At 43.0% G+C, this 17,744-nt stretch overlaps 3 protein-coding genes across 6 annotated transcripts in view; all 3 read left to right on the top strand.

Annotated features, from left to right (window-relative positions):
* Positions 1–6,043, top strand: part of mei1 (meiotic double-stranded break formation protein 1) — a 45,407-nt gene extending 39,364 nt beyond the window's left edge. The window contains 5 exon segments of the mRNA XM_078797360.1: positions 796–877; positions 2,013–2,119; positions 2,296–2,427; positions 4,256–4,377; positions 4,765–6,043. Coding sequence (XP_078653486.1) covers positions 796–877; positions 2,013–2,119; positions 2,296–2,427; positions 4,256–4,377; positions 4,765–4,819 — 498 coding nt within the window. The 3' untranslated portion in view covers positions 4,820–6,043.
* Positions 6,044–6,128: 85 nt separating this feature from the next.
* On the top strand, positions 6,129–12,253 carry ccdc134 (coiled-coil domain containing 134). 2 transcript variants are annotated; one of them, XM_078797352.1, is made up of 8 exons: positions 6,129–6,416; positions 7,095–7,167; positions 9,605–9,743; positions 9,820–9,941; positions 10,751–10,835; positions 10,948–11,129; positions 11,235–11,306; positions 12,045–12,253. In XM_078797352.1, exons 3-8 carry the CDS (start codon positions 9,641–9,643, stop codon positions 12,168–12,170), a joined length of 690 nt encoding a protein of 229 aa, XP_078653478.1. In that variant the 5' UTR covers positions 6,129–6,416; positions 7,095–7,167; positions 9,605–9,640; the 3' UTR covers positions 12,171–12,253. The 2 variants fall into 2 exon arrangements, with proteins under 2 accessions (XP_078653478.1, XP_078653477.1); XM_078797351.1 differs by having other exon boundaries at positions 11,235–11,310.
* A 1,247-nt stretch (positions 12,254–13,500) lies between these two features.
* Positions 13,501–17,650, top strand: LOC144894391 (uncharacterized). Of its 3 annotated transcripts, none has more exons than XM_078797349.1 (2): positions 13,501–13,644; positions 15,761–17,650. In XM_078797349.1, exons 1-2 carry the CDS (start codon positions 13,535–13,537, stop codon positions 17,148–17,150), a joined length of 1,500 nt encoding a protein of 499 aa, XP_078653475.1. In that variant the 5' UTR covers positions 13,501–13,534; the 3' UTR covers positions 17,151–17,650. The 3 variants fall into 3 exon arrangements, with proteins under 3 accessions (XP_078653475.1, XP_057905886.2, XP_078653476.1); XM_058049903.2 differs by lacking the exon at positions 13,501–13,644 and adding an exon at positions 15,155–15,222 and having other exon boundaries at positions 15,761–17,649; XM_078797350.1 differs by lacking the exon at positions 13,501–13,644 and adding an exon at positions 15,242–15,423 and having other exon boundaries at positions 15,761–17,649.
* Positions 17,651–17,744: the final 94 nt, after the last annotated feature.

Raw genomic sequence — 17,744 nt, 5'->3', positions numbered from 1 at the left:
AACACAGTATTTAGAACATACTGTACTAATTTATCAGTCATTAATCCTCACATACAAAACCACATTGAACCGACCTAACAAAACGATGTCCGTTATCCTTCAATAAAGTCAGATTTAGCCGGTAGGTATAGCGTACAGCTTATAGTGTTCCAGTCAACAGTCAATTTCATAATGTCATCTGTTAATTAGCATATAATCCCATTGGGAAAATGTCCATAAGTAAAAATTATGTTTTCTAGTGACATCTTATTCTCCATAGACGCTTAACATTCTTACTTCAACTAAATAGAATTAGCTTTTGGAGATACCGAAATAGAACGTCGACATCATCTGTCCAGACCTTGGCACCACACTCGTAGGTCATCCCTTACAAATTCCCTTTTTTGTCTTTGTGTCTGTCTTCATGCATCATCTCCACTTTCATTCGTCCTATGTTCTACCTTTACCCTCTTCACCTCACCAATGCGCTTCCCCTCCCACTCTTGCTCCCGACTACTTTCTTGTCTTCTCCGCTTGAAGATTAGAGTAGAAGTCATCTGTCTTTGATATATGCGCCTGGCCTACTTCAGGATTTGGGCTGAGAACCGCTACAACAAGAACGACATGCACGATTAGATCCTCATTACGGTCTGGTTGCATCCTTGCCCTGCCCGTCACAGTCATGCTTTCTGACGCTTTAGTATCGTGTGTACTTTTTGACCGAGTCACGTCACCTGACATTTCAACTAATCTACAGTAGTTTGGTTATTTTTTACTTTGTATTATACTGACTTAGGCTCTTGCATTTCTTTTTAGAAGCATGAACTACTACTGCGAGCCTCAGTCAACTGCCTGAGTGCCTTGCTTGGCTTCCTGCATAGGAGGAGTCCCAAGACAGGTAACATTTTTAGTCACAATATATGTCATGTCACTTCTGCCCTTGTCGTGTTTTAAACCAGCCTGTTGGGTTTAAAAAGTAGCATTGTTATTTATGTCATTCATTACTTTTTCACCGATATTTAACACCGATTATCCGTTGGCCGGCGCTCACGGGACTGCAGCTGATGTCCTATTTTGGTGGTTGGGGGGGGTGACCTAAACGTTGAGTACAACGCCAGTACAGTAACGCAATCCCTGATAACTAATTACTAAGGGTAACTAATTACTAACGGTACAGGAAAATTACCAATACTTTGGTGTCAGAGTATTTATTAATTAATTCATTCATTCATTTTCTACCGCTTTTTCCTCGCGTGGGTTGCGGGGGTGCTGGAGCCTATCCCAGCTGTCTTTGGGCGAGAGGCGGGGTACACCCTGGACTGGTCACCAGCCAATCACAGGGCACATATTTATTTAGTTTTTTTTATTTATTTATTCAATACAAAAAATGCATGCCTTTTATGAATTCTATTTTATTGAACTCATCAACAAACTTGTATAAAAATGTATCTGGCGCCACGATACCTTCCTCATTTTCTGCTGTGCCATTTTCCTCCCAGCCGTTGGGAATTCCTAGACATCCCAAGTGTATGCCACCAAGGTGAAGGGGGTCACTGTACGCAGTCTTCCGCCTGTTGTAGGTCTAAAGAGAAACTAAGCTGACAACAGCAACAAGGGACAAAAAAAAAGGCCGAAAACGCTAAAAGCTACAGCATCAAAACTGACAAGACTTTGACAAAGAGTGAAAGCAATTTCCGAGCCTGACAACGTTGACCGGTCGGTCCCATTAACCAGGAAGCGCCAGCAGAGAATGTATTTCCGCCTTTGGAAACCCCGCTGTCAGCGACTTTCATCACAAGCGATAGCTCCAGATGTTCACGTCAAGATCATGTGTCTCGAGCCGCTTCCTCCAGGCCACCCGTGTGATTTACCTGTCACGGGGAAGCTTGCTCCCGTGTGGGGGGGGCTGTCAGTCAGACCGCCCTGATGCCCTGACCGCCATTTTTTGTGTAGCATGTTACTGATTATTATCAACTTAGGTTGCAAATACATTAACTTGATCTCATTTGTCTTTGCTTGTGTGTCTTTCTCAGCCACGTATGTAGTTTGTCAACCGTGGAGTCGATTCCTCCTCTTCTGCCTGCACAGCTCAGGAGAGAACTGCCTGCTGCACCCCGCCATTCTCAGAGTTATCACACTTGTGAGACGTGACGCGTTGCACACTTTCAAATGAAGCATCATTCATAGAGCCGCATTCTAAGCAGCATAGAAATCATGTGTGATTAAAAGCACGGAAGGACTTGGATTATGTTGCGTAAGAAGAAGGGGATTTGGGAGTACCGGTGTGTGTGTGTGTGTGTGTGTGTTCTTTCCCAGCTGGTGCGGCACGGCAACATGGCGGTGCTGCGGGAGCCTGACCTGCTCCAGGTGATGGATGCGGTAGAGAGGAAAGGGGTAAAGACTCTCAGCCAGGAAGCATCACAAGCCCTCAGGCTACTTCTCATACAGGTACACAAGCCGTGCGGTGAGCGTGTATTTTTGTCTCGGTAGGAATAAAGACTCGCAACCACAGGTGACATTGAATGCTTCCTTGAGAGCTTTCCTTCTCATGTCTGTCGAGGCAGGTGTTAGCAAAAAAAAGTCAAAGAAAAAGCAAAATGTCGGAGAAAGCTTGACATGAAACATTCATCAAGACGATAAAAAAAGAAAGCTGTGGAATGTTTCAGGAAAGCAGCCTTGACTTTGGGGGGCACCTTTACCGCCCCCACCTTTTGTTACCTTTGCAAGCCACACAGCATACGAACATTATCATTGGCGTTCTTTCCCCCGTTATGAATTATTGAATATCACTAAGGATGGCTGCGGAGATTACACATACCAGTACTCTTTTATCAAAAATGCGAGAAATATTTTTCCATTTGTGCTGAATAATTGATGAAAGCCAGTGTTTAACTGTGATGTTAGCTCCGCTCAGTAGTGATTTACGGACCAAAACAGTCTAAGCTTCTCATTGTTTGGTTCCCAATGATTCACTCCGTTGCCGTGTTGTTTATTTACATCTCTTATCTGTCGTCAAAATGGGTTTGCTTCCTGTCAAAGACAGATTCCTAGTGAACTCTTAATGATCATTGTCATTTGCTGCAGTGGTCGGCATCACATTCACCATGTCCGATACACCAATGCGTACTTGGTATGCGGAGAGTAGCTCAGAACCAGAGGAGCGGCAGAATGATGGCCCTGCCGGTGGAGTTGATGTCGGGGAATCATGAACTACGCCAACACGAGCGTCTGCCTGTGTTTGCATGAGAAAGCGAGACGAGACGAGACGGGCTTCGGTGTGACACGCACACTTGATACGTCATCTCGTTGGTTCCCATTCACACACGCAGACACGCGCACAAATGTTGTTATGACTGTGTTTGAAAGCCACATCTCATTTTGTGAGGAATTCAGTACACTCGTCAGTGAACTGGTGTCAAATAGAAATGTTTGGAGAGCGAACTTGATTTATTTTATTGTTTGTTTATTTATAATTTATAATATTGATAATATTTATATTTATAATATAATTATAATATTTATATTTAGAATATTATTTATTATATTATATTATTATATATGAGTGAGGATAAGCGGTAGAAAATGAATGACAAATGTTTTGCCTCATGTCCTTGGAGAGCGAACTTGATTTATTATATTATTTGTTTATTTATAATTTATAATATTATTTATAATATTTATATTTAGAATATTATTTATTATATTATTAATTATTATATTTATATTATATATGAGTGAGGATAAGCGGTAGAAAATGAATGAGAAATGTTTTGCCTCATGTCCTTGGAGAGCGAACTTGACTTATTATATTATTTGTTTATTTATAATTTATAATATTTATATTATTTATTATATTATTATATTCATTATTATATTAATATATGAGTGAGTATAAGTGGTAGAAAATGAATGAATATATTTACAATATTATTTATTATATTATTATATTATTATATCATTATTATATATGAGTGAGGATAAGCGGTAGAAAATGAACGAATGTCGTAATTTTTTTTTTTGTGCTTATGTACAAAAGTACATTTTCATCATGTTCTTGTGGACCCCATCTTGCACATCGTCTCGTCTCGTGAACTGATTAATCGGCTAATCAATTCGATCATTGCAGCTCAACGCCTGTCCATCATAATTCAAATACCTGCCTTTTCATCTTTGCTTCCTTTCTCTAATTGTATTTTTGCCTTGTTGACTCCATCAGCTCTTTTGGTTTTCTGTTCAATGAAACAACTGAAGTGCCACTTTTCTTTCTCTCACTCAGATCCAGAGTGCCGTCTTGCAGCCTCCGCCCACAGAGGAACACAAGCAGCGACTGAGGCGTGTGATGGAGTCCCTGGTCTCGGCGCCCCCCACGGAGAGCCTCGCTTTGCCCAGCAACATCCTGTATCCCAAACCTTGAATGAAACTCGACTCCAATCCAAAGAAAAACCAAGTAAATACACAAACTATGGGTCGCATCCCGCAACAGTACGGAATATATATCGGTCAGGGTCTCGCTTGTGTTGCTGCCCACACTCGTACTCCACTTCAAACAGCAGCGGTCCACTCCTATTGATTTCCTCTGACTGTTACTGATGTAGTTTTTACTCCAGTGCTTGTTACCATTTTCTAGTCAGGGTCAGTGATGTACTGTACTTAACAGGCCCTTTTATTACACACACACCTACAAACGGGAAATGGTAGAGTGGATTAGTCAGTACAATATGCTTGCTAAAAGCAGCAACATTTGACGTTTTATTTTTGGCTTTGTTCCTTAAATCTTTTCTTCAGACGTGTTCCTGGGGTGTCCATATGTCTGTCTGACTTTGCCGTGATCGTAGACTGATTCTTTGAATATGAGGCGGACTAATACGGAAAGTATTCAGTCATCCATCTTATTATTCTAGACTTTTCTATCCGGATGTTCTTTGTTGTGTTCCACAAAGCAGTGTTTACCAAGAGGTGGAAACAACAACACTTTTGTTCACAGAAAGCATCGTTTCGACACTTCGTTCCATCCATCACTTTGTATCAACAGTAGTTTTATTACTTCGAACATTTAAAAAATTTTTTTTTTACTAAACTAAACTATTACTTCCATTTGTAAGACAGCCAAGACCTTCTACGTCCTATCAGGCTTCAAGGATGTTCAATGTTTTGTGTGGTTTAGATATTTGGATTCTACCTCAGATAATAACTGTTTTACATTTCGGAGTTTCCAAGGTCAAATCCATTACTTGTGCATGCATTTATTACATTATAGTCATTTTTTCATATTCTGCTAAATTAAATGGATGCTTTCTTACCGTCACAAGGAATGTGACTTTACAAAAGAACACATCGCTTAAATGGATGCATCATGGCTGAGGTCACTGCACACGACCTTCACTTTGTAACCTGGCAGCGGTTCGCCACACGATGCAGGCCTGTTTAATTATGTTGACACGTGCGATGAATGTCGGGGGAGCCAATGAGCATCTAAGTCATCGTACTCTCATGTGGGAAAACAAAATAGCCATTTAAATGTATCTTGAGCCTGACTTCTGCTTCTCATGCAGCTCTGATTGTGCTATGTGAGCGTGTGTCCTGGGATGCTTCGACTTACAATGCAATGAGCTAGTATAATATTAATATCTAACATATGATATTGTAGAAAAGTAATAAGCTTGTTCGTCACTTCAGAGTGCAAGTTGGAATTCATAGAACCACATCTCCCCCATGCCGGCAGCACTCATGCACACACAGACATTGGCACTACCACCAACATGCTTGACTCATTACTGTATATATTTAACAAATGACAATAGTTTCAGTGGACAATAAATCTATACTGCAATACAAGCTGTACAACTACTACTCTAAAGTATATTCAAGTATCAATGTCATAGTAATGTATTTTAAGATAATACAATAGTTTGGGGCATGAATGTTAAAAACATTGGGCGACATCTTGATTTTAAATTGGACATTCCAACGTATTAAGTTACTGCTACAATTATTGTTACAAACGTATCCACCCTCTGCTTGTCGAGTTGACTTGACACATTAGCAAATTACAACCGATAAACTTCTGTAACTTAACATAAAAAAAACTGTATCTTAACATAAAAAAATAATTACTTCCTCAAATAGCTGCGCATCTTTTTTTTCATTAGCGGAAACGGAACGTACCCCCGGTTAGTGTCTCCCTCTAAACGCTCCGTGTGGAAACCATCCCCCCTCGAGCCGAGCGGCCGCTCGCTGTCATTCGTCGGAGGGAAGGGAAGCCTACCGGTGCGATCGTGGTCGTGGCGCTGGAGGAGTGGAGCAGCGAGAGCCGCATGTCAGCGAACCACTGAGGATTTCCACCAGGATAAAAAAAAAAAAACTCGTCGGCGTGCCGAGATCGAAGATCCCCGTGCTGGAAGTGAGAGGTTAAACAAGACTACTTTGACTTCAACACGGTGAGTAGTTTCATTTCATGACGATATCGCCGATTTTGTCGCCTTTGAAATATTCCTCCCTGCGATTCCACGTGTTCAAACGCATTACATGAAATATGGCGTGTTTATTGCGTGGAATAAGTCAAGAAACTGACGACGGAGCTGGATGAAGGTCAGTATTGAATCCGTCTACACTTGGTGGTCCCCCCCTTTGCTAGCCTCTCTGTGATCAGCCTTGGAACGGTGACAGTGTTGCACATCCACGCGGGGAAAGAAGTGATTTTTCAGTTCCCGGAGATGAAACTTTTCCTCAGAAGGCTTCCAGAATCCCCGGGGACTGTCTTCACTCCTTGTCCGGTTGTCTGATGAGCATTGGCGCTTGTCCCACGATGAGATGCTCACACCTCCAGGCTTAGTTGTGTCTCTTTAAATGGATGTGGAGTGTTTGGCTTCTCCAAGCTGCATCCCACTCTTCTGCTTTTTTTTATACCAAAGGGATTGGAGCGGTTGCAGATAGTGAGTGGTAGGCATCTTTGTATACTCTGCATGTTTTCATATCACAAGGATTTCAAACAGAATCGGAAACAAGTGTTAATTTCACTCTACGCTGTTTGGACACGGAAGTTTTATTTTTATAACAAGACTGGAAATCCTAAATCCTTGGCACATGACATCAAACTTTAATCTTCTGCACCACAGGAGATTGTCATCGCCTGTCAAGACTTGGAGCTAAACACGTCGGATTGGAGAAGCTGAGGACAAATCCATCTAGGTAAGGATTTAGGTCTGGGCTCTGGTCTGGTGATTTGTTGTTACAGAAATTTTCTTGGCTTTTGTGGAGGAATTTTATGAAGCAGACCTAGAACAATTAAATCCTGCAGCAATTAGCACAGCAGCCAAATAATATGATTTTAGAAGGCGGTATGTTTCCAATTAGGAAGAATCCCTTTCATCCTTCTTTTGGACCGTCCCGAAGCGCACCTACGTAAGCGCGGAGGACATGTAAATTGCCACGGAAAGGCTCGAGTCATGACAGATGCGAAATGGCGTGTACGTGCGAACGCGAGTATTGACACATTTTCCAGGTTCAAACGTATAATCCCACACGTCTAAACCTCGTGGCTTCACACCTGGGCTCTTAAACGTAAGCATCTTTTTTACAGATGCAATGATTGCCTTAAATGGTGCCGGTGGCGCTAACCCTCGTGCCCATAACCATCTGTCGTATTGCTGCATGATCCTTCTGCTTGGAGTTACCCAGGAACATCAAATAATGCGGCCAGCTGCTGTATCCTGGATAGAGATAGCCCCCCTCCACCCCCCACGGCCACCCACCCCGGCAGTTATATGGTAATACTCATGCTCTGAAGCACCACTTGGGGATATTTAGAGCAGTATGTGTCAGAAAGCTGAGGACGGGAGCCAACTGATGAAGTCATGTTGTCGAATGTCGTTAGGTCTGCTTCGCCGTCGCTGATGCGTTTTCACTTCGGTACAGAACCCTGAAAAGAACCGACACTGGAGTCTACACAAATATTAACGGCAACACTGAAACCGTACAAGTACAATGCAAAAACTACTCGCTGACAGCACGGGGATCACTCAAACCTGCAATAAAAGCCTGTTTTGGCAACCAAGTCTGGTGCTTGTGTGTCATAATGGCACATTACTGACACCCACTGACCAGTGTAGAATACTAGATATTGCAGTTTTGTTTATTTTGCCATTTTTCATGTTATTGTAGGCAAAAAAAACACCTTTAGAATTTGCACTATTGAATCCTACTTGGTGGGAATTCACTTATCAGGTTCGAGTCCGGTAACCACTTGACCACAATAAGCGAGGGACTCTGGTCTAGCTGCCTTAATAATAATAATAATAATAATAATAATAAATTTTATTTGTATCGCGCTTTTCAGAGTACTCAAAGACGCTTTACAGTGAAGAAAAAAGAAATAAAAAAAATATTTGTGTAAAAAAACGTAAAAGATGTATTAAAATACAACATCCATACATTCATTCAGAGCTAAAAACAAGGCTAAAAGCGCGACGGGGCGTTAAAGTGTTTCTCAGCAAGGACAAACAGATATCTCCAAATTTATCTGTAGCGGTCCAATTTTATTTGTGGCGGTCCACCACAAATGTGGGATACTCTCAACAGAGTTGTAACGGTGCTGCAACAAGACAACGTTTCAGTGTAAACTGCGCACAGGTGAGCAGTGTTTTCCGCGGCGACTTGAGTCGACTTGAGTCACCATCAATATTCAAGATGAGACGCACTTCCTGGAATATCCCGATGCTGTTTTCCATGCGCTTCGGCATGTTACGTCTCATCTGGTTGGCTCATCTTGCTTAGTTTTCATGGAATAAGTGTGATCCCTTTTCCTCAAGGCCCGATCCACGTTACCTTAATCCTCTCCTCCGCGCTCACCCTGGCGCACCTCCCTCTCACCTCCTCATAGACGGCGCCCTCGTTACATAATGCATGTTTTAGGTGAATTATTGTCCCGCCTCCTCCTCCACGTTGTTCTCTATTCTGCTCTTGTTTTCTTCTGGATTTGGCCTTCATAAAATCTTGATTTGATGAGGCTCTATTTTTAGTTATTTATCTCCATGCCCCCCCTTGCAGAAAGCCTTTGAGGGAGAGAAGGTAGCAGCCGAACATAAAAATCAACTGCTGAGGAAGGCGAGACAATGGGACGAGGAGAGAGAGAGAGAAGCGAGGGAAGGAGTGCGGTACTTAAAAAATCTTCTCTGGGGATGAGGCAAGTGCCAGGCATCAGATGTTGCCATTAAGAGCGACATAAGGAGCCCTCCTTGTAATGCAGGCTCCCCTCTAGTGTTCCACAGACGGACCACCTTTTCCACTGCACGTCTCTCTGCTTCTCACGTTCCGGGAGTGCCACATATGGAGGGAACTCATTTGAAAACGATGAAAAAGCCGTCATTGATAGCTGCTTGTTTGTTACTGAGCAGTATTACACAGAATTTACATTCACACTTTGCTTTATGGTGCAGATTCAAGTGTTTTTCCTGACTTTTTCCAAGTATTTTCCCACTAATTTATTCCTCAATACATAATGCATGAGGCTTAACATATGCAGGTCTGCGGAGGTGTCCAATTTGGTTAATTGATACAAATTAGGATACTTTGACTGCCATTCTACAGTACAAAAACGGGTGGCTGTGCTTTCTGTTGTTTCATTTAGTTCGGCTGAGCAGATCTCTGCCACCCCCTAGCGGCCATGTGGAGTGTGTGCATGGTGGTGCTGGCGCTTGCACCAGCCGTCCTCGGCTCGGGAGACGGCGACACCCTGCGGCCGAGACAAGACTCAAACCTGGAGATATGTATCCTTTCCTTTCTTGGTGTGTGTGTGTGTGTGTGTGTGTGTGTGTTGTTGTCGTCCTGATGTCCCGGCGCCAGATAAGCGTCTGTTTGAGACCAAGAGGAAAGACCAGCTCAATGCGCTCAAAAACCTGGTGGAACTCAACGACATCAACCAGCAGTATAAGATAATAGACATCATGCTCAAAGGCCTCTTCAAGGTAGTGTGTGTGTGTGTGTGTGTGTGTGTATTTGAGTATAATAATTATACAATTGACACATTTCCATAAAAAACGAGTTATGAGGACACTCCTAGAAATTATAAACTTAATTTTTTTCTGTAAATCTGAAGAACTAGTTACAGCGACGAATACGAACCACGTGTTATGTCTCTCAAGTGGCTGTGCGCCATAGAAAAGGAAAGCCATCACCGTGGAAGTGAAAATGAGCTTCATTAAAAGTTCATAGAGGAGACAAGCCCACCGTTGGCTGCTATTTTGGTCTCTGCTGGACTGTCCCGACCATAATGAAGGATATTTAGAGTGGTCATGGAACCTCTTTTTTCACCGTATTAGAGCCCTCTGGGTATGAAATAGCACCCCTATAGTCACCTTTACACTTGCATCACCCAACACAGTTGGCATAATAAGAGAATATATGAATTTAAGACATAAATAAGGCTATTTCCGGTTTTCCGGTGCTTGGCGTGGTGGGGTTAGGGGTGTGGACAGCCAGTGACATTGAAGGCTCAGGGTTGAGCTCCAGCTTGTGGCTTACAGCAGCAACAGTAGCCCAAGTTAATGAGAAAAACGACATGTAAAATAAATAAATTGAGATAATTCAAACCTGCAATAAAAGCCTGGTGCTTGTCTGTCTCACTGGAGACTGACACCTGGTGGCCAGTGTGTAAAACTGCAGATCCTCACAACGTCTTGGATGCGACTTTTGTTGTCAGATCTGTAGCTTTAATGTGTAATGTGTAGCCTTGTGTTGAATTAGCCGTCACAGTAATATGATGTTCCTTCTCAAGGTCTTGGAGGACTCCAGACAAATCCTGGTTTCAGCCAACATGCAGCCCAACGACCCATTCCCTCTGGACGATAAAATCAAAGAAGGTCCAACCTGCTTTTGTCTGACTTACTGTGTGGAATGTCACATTCCGAGACCGTGTCGGTATTTCAGAGACCGGTGTCATTTCTTCCGTTTGATCCCAATAAATCTCCACAGCTTATTCCCACGTGGTGGAAAACACCGCCTTTTTTGGCGATGTGGCGTTGCGCTTCCCACGGATTGTCCACCACTACTACGACAGGAACGCCGACTGGGGAGGTCTGCTGCGATGGGGGCTGAATTTTTGCAACCAGACCGGAGTGTTCACGGGAGGAGCCCACCAACATGTCCTCACACTGGTAAGACCCCCGCATCACAACAATTGGTGTCCATTGGTGTCCATCATATTCTTGCCACTAATGCACCCATTCCTCCTTTCATCGTCTGATCCCGTCATGGTGAAGATGTCACAAGAGCTGGGAATCACGGCCAAATCTGCAGACTTCATCAACCCTTACCGGACAGAACGGGATGATGTAAGTACGTTCAAATACGCTTGATGCGTGTTTCCCAGCATCATTCGTCAAATGAGTTCAATGGCCGACAAGCAGAAAATGCAGTAACTCTGCACTTGATCAAACCTACTTAAGATTTGTCAGATCAAAATCTCCTCATCAGCTTTCAAGTATTCGATATTAGCGTCTATTAATGAAATGCACAACTTTTGTTACCAGGGTAATGAATTAGCCACATTAGCTTTAGGATGCAGGGTGGAAAAAAAGTGGCGTCTTAAGTCCAGACATTGTGGAGAATCCATTCCAAACACCTAAAAAAAAAAAACCGTACCTATATACCGTAACCCCTCGTTTATCACTGTTAATTGTTTCCGGACCCAACCGCAATAATTGAATTCCCACAAAATAGGACCCAATATTAAAAAAAATTATATTTTTGTAGTTATGGCACAGAAAAATATCTTCTAGATATGCTGTTTTACATTATTAAAACCCTGAAGACATGAAATAACACCCATATAGACACAATATAGTAGGCATACTCATATAGACACAATATGGTAGATATATAAATATTTAAAATAATAGGCAATTTTTTTTATTATTTAAATTTATTAATAAATTATTTATTTTGATAATTATTTATTTAATTTAAATTATTAAAATTTAAAAAAGGCTGCATTCAACCACGAAACGGCGATAATTTATGAATTGATGAAAAAGCGCTTCATCACAGCCGTCTCTTTCCTTCTCCCTCAGGTGCTCCACACAGCCGAGGCCTTCCAGAAGATCCTGAGGGAGGAGGAGAAGAGGAGGAGGAAGGAGGAGAAGCGGAAAGAAATCAGGAAAGGCCCTCGCATCTCTCGCTCCCGCAGCGAGCTATAGCAGCACACCTCCACGACGCCGTCGGAATGGGAAGGAAAAGGAGGAAGCAGATCCGTGAAGGTTTGCCTTGTAGACTCTGATGACAAAGCGGGAAATGAAGGCGGTCGTGTCCTCGCAAACACTGGTGCTTTGTGGGAAATCCAAACGGAACATCTTTAAGATGCTTAAAAAAAACCTAAAAAAGTAGTGAAATGTTTGTGTTTGTGACAAAAGGTCAGACTTGCTGTTCTTCCGGCAATCATTAGTGGAAAATAAAGGGAAACGGCAAGTTGAAATAACTATATTTTGGAATTAGGTTTATTTATGTACAAAAATATAACGTTACCTTCCAAAGGACTTTGGTCGGGTGCGGCCTGCAGCTCATTTTTATTGGCTTTGGCAAATTCTAAAAATAGAATCAATTGATCTCATTTTTGCTTTGTCATCCGTAACACGAAGCTAGGATGTTTTCTTCTAGCTTTGCATATCCTGTTTTGGCCTACGTTGGATTGGGTGGAGCTTATTTCATGTCCAAAATGGAGTTTGGACTCGCCTGGTCTTGGAAGACAGGCTACGGTTTGCACCAAGTACTGTTGAGGTGAGCTCAAAGTGCGTTTGAACTTTCACTTTGGTTTCTGGTCCACCTTGAGTGTTTTCCAAGAAATACTTCAGCTGTACCCTTGTCTCTTTGTTCTGCGTGTGTTGTTGGTTGAATTCTTCTTTCAAATGGACTTTGCAGCGTCTGACTTATGCTGCCTTGGCAGGAATTTGGCTCTGCAACGCCCCCTGTCTGTGGGAACCAAAACTACAGAACGACCTTCCTGTGTGAAGCAATGCAGGTTTTTATCACCGCTGTTATTCTCACAGGAACGTCTTTTGGCAGTGTTTATTTTCTCTACTTATTGTTGACCTCCATCACAATATGACAGTGAAGCTCATGCTGAGGTCACAAAATTCATTCATTCACATTTGGTAAGAAACGAGATAAAATAAAGGGACCTGATGGGGAGAAAGACAAAAACTTGTGTGTGTGTAAATATATCTTCTGGACATGTCCCAAACATCTCAGTCTGGCCTAAAGGACTTAATCTCCAAGGCCTCTAACATGTAATGTCACTCTGATGTACTCCTTCCTGATCCTATCCATCCTGGTCACTCCCAAGGAGAACCTCAGCATCCTCATCTCCGCTACCTCCAGTTCTGCTTCCTGTCTGTAGACCAAACAACATGGCTGGTGTCACCACAGTTTTGTTTACCTTTCCTTTCATTGTAGCTGAAACTCTTCTACCACGCCTGACGCTTTTCTCCACCCGTTCCATCCTGCCTGCACACGCTTCTTCACCTCCTTTTCACAATCTTCTACCTCCACTCTTATAGGTCAGCCTATGTTCCTCTCAGATCTGGAAGAAAGTATTCACTCCAGCCATCTCCATCCCTTCGGCAAAGTCAACCAGCATTTATTGACACGTGCTCACGTCACGTCAGAAGGCAGGAAGTAAGTTCATAAGAACCTTGTTGAGGCTGTGGCTACATCTCCTGGTCACATTTGGTATTGCAGTGTAACTCTTTACTGTGTATCAAGACGGGGTTCCGCCCGGCTGCCCTCAGAGCCCCCAAAATATTCACGTCAACCTGGAAATGAAGTACGGTGTGTTAAATGTCTTGCTTACCAGGGTTTGGCGTAGTGGTCCATTTTTTATTCGCTTTGATGATAGCTATGAATATTGTACTGCAATACTAAAACCAAGAAATGATGTGTATACTGGTTGGCATGGGTACATAATGGAGAGAGGGGTGTTAACTTTTACTTTCATTTTACCGAAAACAATCATTCAAATGAAACAAAGAAATGATATTTAGACTGGTTGGCATGGGTACATAATGGAGAGAGGGGTGTTAACTTTTACTTTCATTTTACCGAAAACAATCATTCAAATGAAACAAAGAAATGATATTTATAATGGTTGGCATGGGTACATAATGGAGAGATATGTTAACTTTTACTTTCGTTTTACCGAAAACAATCATTCAAATGAAACAAAGAAATGATATTTATAATGGTTGCCTTGGGTACATAATGGAGAGAGGGGTGTTAACTTTTACTTTCGTTTCATGGAAAACGATCATTAACACATGGTATCGACAATATCGATAACCGAGTCATCCAGCCTGGCAGCGGTACAGGTATGTGGACCAGCCAGGTCCTGGATAAAGTTGATTTTTTTAAGCATTTCAAACACTGATCCTGACTTCCTGGTGGGATTTTGACCCGTTAGCATCACAATTCCCATGCTAGTAATGGAGTTATTGCTAAAGGACCCAAATATGGACCCAAACGACCAACTAAAGAGAATACTATAGTTTTGAGTTTGTCAAGTTCTTTTGGACTTGATCCTCCCTGAATTGGAAAAGGCTGAGAAGACAAATGACTTGAATGAAAAAGGCAAAACGAGCCACTTTGTTATCTTGAATAAATGTCTCCTTCACTACTTTAATTGCGTCCAGCAGTCACTGTCAAACTGAAAGTGAAACTACTCTCAAACAAGACAAGAAAAACAAGTTTGAACGAGGCCTGTCATGATAACACATTTTTCTGCATGACAATTGATATTGTTGTCAACATTGTTTAAAACTATTAGCAAGCTAGCATCTAACTAGTTAGCCTCCTATTATATATTGACTGGATTCTAAACTTCAGAAAACGTTTAAAGCGGAGTGGGGAAGCACCAAAAAATGACCACTTCCACATGGAATGTGAGTACATGATATCGTCATGCTAATATATGACCAAGTTTAGTTTGCATCAAACACATGGGAATGTGCCAGTGAAGCTCATGTTGTAGAATAAAGTTATTTTGTTTGGAAATGGAAGACAAATTATTGTGTTTGAGTGTAAATATCAATATAAAAGCGATATACAGTAAACAAATAAGATGATTAAAAAATTATCATTGTGATACTGTTGTGATATCGATAAAAATCGACGGTTGAATCCCCCCTCCCGCTTGTTTTGACTCGCTAAGAGCGAAGACACGCAAGGAGCTGGAACACAAGCAACTCGGTGGCGGTACAGGTAAGTGGACCACCCCGGACGTGGGCACCGTGGGTTTAAAACCCTCGAAGGGACATTCGTTAATGGCGCTGCCCAGCAGCAGCAGCAACATCGACGAAGATGCTTTGACTTCCTTTCAGTTGTTGTTGTTCCGGTTTAATATGCGTTAGAGAAAAGGACTCCATCGTCCACCGTCCTCGACACAATATGCGGTTTTTGAAGGTAATGCTCGGTTTTTATCGATAACCGGGAGTTTAGTTAGGGTCAGGCAGGATAAAAGCAAATAAAGTATGTATTATTTATTGTAGTATTTGCATGTCTTAAGGTGCCAAAGGAAGTAGTATATAGTACTGTAAGTGTTTGTTGGATGGACTCCAGAGGTGTTTTATGATCTTTAATCATGTAACCTTTGACCCATGGTGTCCAAAGTGGTAAATAAACGACTGATATTGAGGAAGTCTTAAAATAAAAAACCGCAAACCCTGCCTTGTACCCCTACTTCCATCTACCATGTTTGTGTTTAGTCGCTGTAATCCCAACCAGCAATTGTGTGTTGCAGACGTGGTCCATCCATCACCGAGTCCGAGTACAACATGACCAAGAGGAACAAAGACACCACCATGCTGGAAGAACTCAGACTGGTCCTGGTGGGAAATACTGGATCGGGCAAGAGTGCGTCCGGCAACACCATCCTGGGCGGCAAGCACTTCCTGTCAAGGACCAGCTGCTCCTCGGTGACGCGCACGTGTGAGCAGCAAAGCACTGAGCTGGTACTGGATGGTGGGCGGAGACGACTGAGAGTGGGCGTGTCTGACCTACCAGGCTTTGGGGACACTCGCCTCCCTGAGAAGATGATTCTTACAGAGATAGCGAAATGTGTGGCGTCGTCTGCTCCGGGACCCCACGCGTTCCTTTTAGTGGTGCCCATCGGGGCCCGTTACACAGACGAGCAGCACCGGGCTGGGTGCCATTTGGCCAGGATATTCGGAGAGAAAGCAGTGAAACATCACACAATAATTCTCTTCACCAGAGGGGATGACCTTGAGGGAGCGAGCGTCCAAGAGTACCTGAGGGACGCTCCAGCTAAGCTTAAAGCTCTGATCACCGAGTGCGGCAACAGATACCATGTGTTCAACAACAGAGACCGCGGCAATGTGGCGCAGGTTGAAGACCTCCTGATGAAAGTGATGGAGATGGTGAAGCAGACTGAAAGCGGCTTTTATAACAATGCTATGTTTGAAGAGGCGGAGGCAATCCTTCGTGAGGAGGAGAAGAAGATGAAGCGGAAGCAGAAGGAGGGCGACGTGACCAATGGCAGATCTCCGTCTCCATCTCCGTCCTCGGCCAGGAAAAGAGCTCTGGTGTCTCCTGAATTGATGGAAAGGATTAAAAAATGTGTGATTTCCGGCGCTGTGGGCGCGGCATTGGGCGTGGCGTTTGGCTTGGCTGTTCCCTTAGCAGCCGCAGGCACGGCGTACCTTATGGGGTCAGCCGCCATCGCCGCGGCTGCAACAGGAGCAACTGCGCTAACCGCCGGGGGGGTGATAGGCGGATTTGTGGGCGGTGCTATGGGAGGCGTTTGCGGCTGTGATGCCGCCAGCCCGATGGAGGGCGCTAAGGAGGCCGCGCAACAGGTTAGCAAAGTGGGATGTGTGGCTGTAGCAGCTGGCGCGTATGTGGGGGCTGCCTTGGGGGTGGGGGCGGCAATACATGGCGCTCTTCAGGTTCCGGCAGCTCCCACCGCCGCAGCAGTTGCGTCGGGAGGTGTGTCCTGTGCTCCCGTCGCTCAAACGGGTGTGGTACCTGTAGCCCAGCGTGTGGCGGGGCTAGCTGCGGCGGGGGCGGTGGGGGCGGCCTTGAGTTGTAAACTGGTGGTGAAAGTGAAAAAAGAAAAAACAAAAGACTCGGAAAAAAATGATTTTGAGATGCATTGGGAAAAAAACAAATAATGACATGCAGAGCCAATCACGCCTTAAATTACATATTTTACATATTACATATTTTACCTACAGATAATCAATTGTTTGATGATTCATACGTGATTATTTTCAATGTAAACTGTCACATGCAGATCATGTGAAAATGTTTAATTGATGTTTGAATACCTTTCAATATTATTTTGAGAGAGAACATTATTACATTTTCATTTGTAAATTGACTATGTTGCACAAAATTATATTGTTTATATCTTGCACAACCTTTTTTTATCAAATGGAAAATAAGCACCAAATAAATCATTCTTAAGACTTCTGGTTTTGTGTTCAGTATCGTAACCGTGAAGGCACCACTTCATGTTTACTACAAAATACCGGAAACCACAATGGGCAGCACCGTGATGATGACCACTTCAGGGGCAAACTGATTTTCCAGTTTTCAGGAAAAAAAGTGAAGAAAAGCAACGAAATGAACAAATGTTTATATTAGTTAGCATTGATACATTCCAATAAACCACAGAAGTTGTGTGAGATGAAGATGAATCATATTTTCAGTCATCGGCTGCTGCGTTTTACAGTACACTTCTTGTCACCGACACTGGGGGCGCG

The sequence above is a fragment of the Doryrhamphus excisus genome, linkage group LG16 (assembly GCF_037039965.1).
Source record: "Doryrhamphus excisus strain RoL-2023G ecotype Guam linkage group LG16, RoL_Dexc_Guam_v1.1, whole genome shotgun sequence".
NCBI lineage: Eukaryota > Metazoa > Chordata > Actinopteri > Syngnathiformes > Syngnathidae > Doryrhamphus > Doryrhamphus excisus.
Note: the sequence above shows the minus strand (reverse complement) of the source record. Positions and strands in the feature narration are given on the sequence as shown.

What these genes read in the sequence shown, in the direction of transcription:
- ccdc134 (XM_078797351.1), top strand. Translation starts at nt 9,641, where the DNA reads ATGTGGAGTGTGTGCATGGTGGTGCTGGCGCTTGCACCAGCCGTCCTC. An exon ending in GGACGATAAAATCAAAGAAG is followed by an intron (nt 10,836 to 10,947) that starts GTCCAACCTGCT and finishes AAATCTCCACAG; the next exon opens with CTTATTCCCACGTGGTGGAA. An exon ending in ACCAACATGTCCTCACACTG is followed by an intron (nt 11,130 to 11,234) that starts GTAAGACCCCCG and finishes GTCATGGTGAAG; the next exon opens with ATGTCACAAGAGCTGGGAAT.
- LOC144894391 (XM_078797349.1), top strand. Translation starts at nt 13,535, where the DNA reads ATGTTCCTCTCAGATCTGGAAGAAAGTATTCACTCCAGCCATCTCCAT. An exon ending in GTCACGTCAGAAGGCAGGAA is followed by an intron (nt 13,645 to 15,760) that starts GTAAGTTCATAA and finishes TGTGTGTTGCAG; the next exon opens with ACGTGGTCCATCCATCACCG.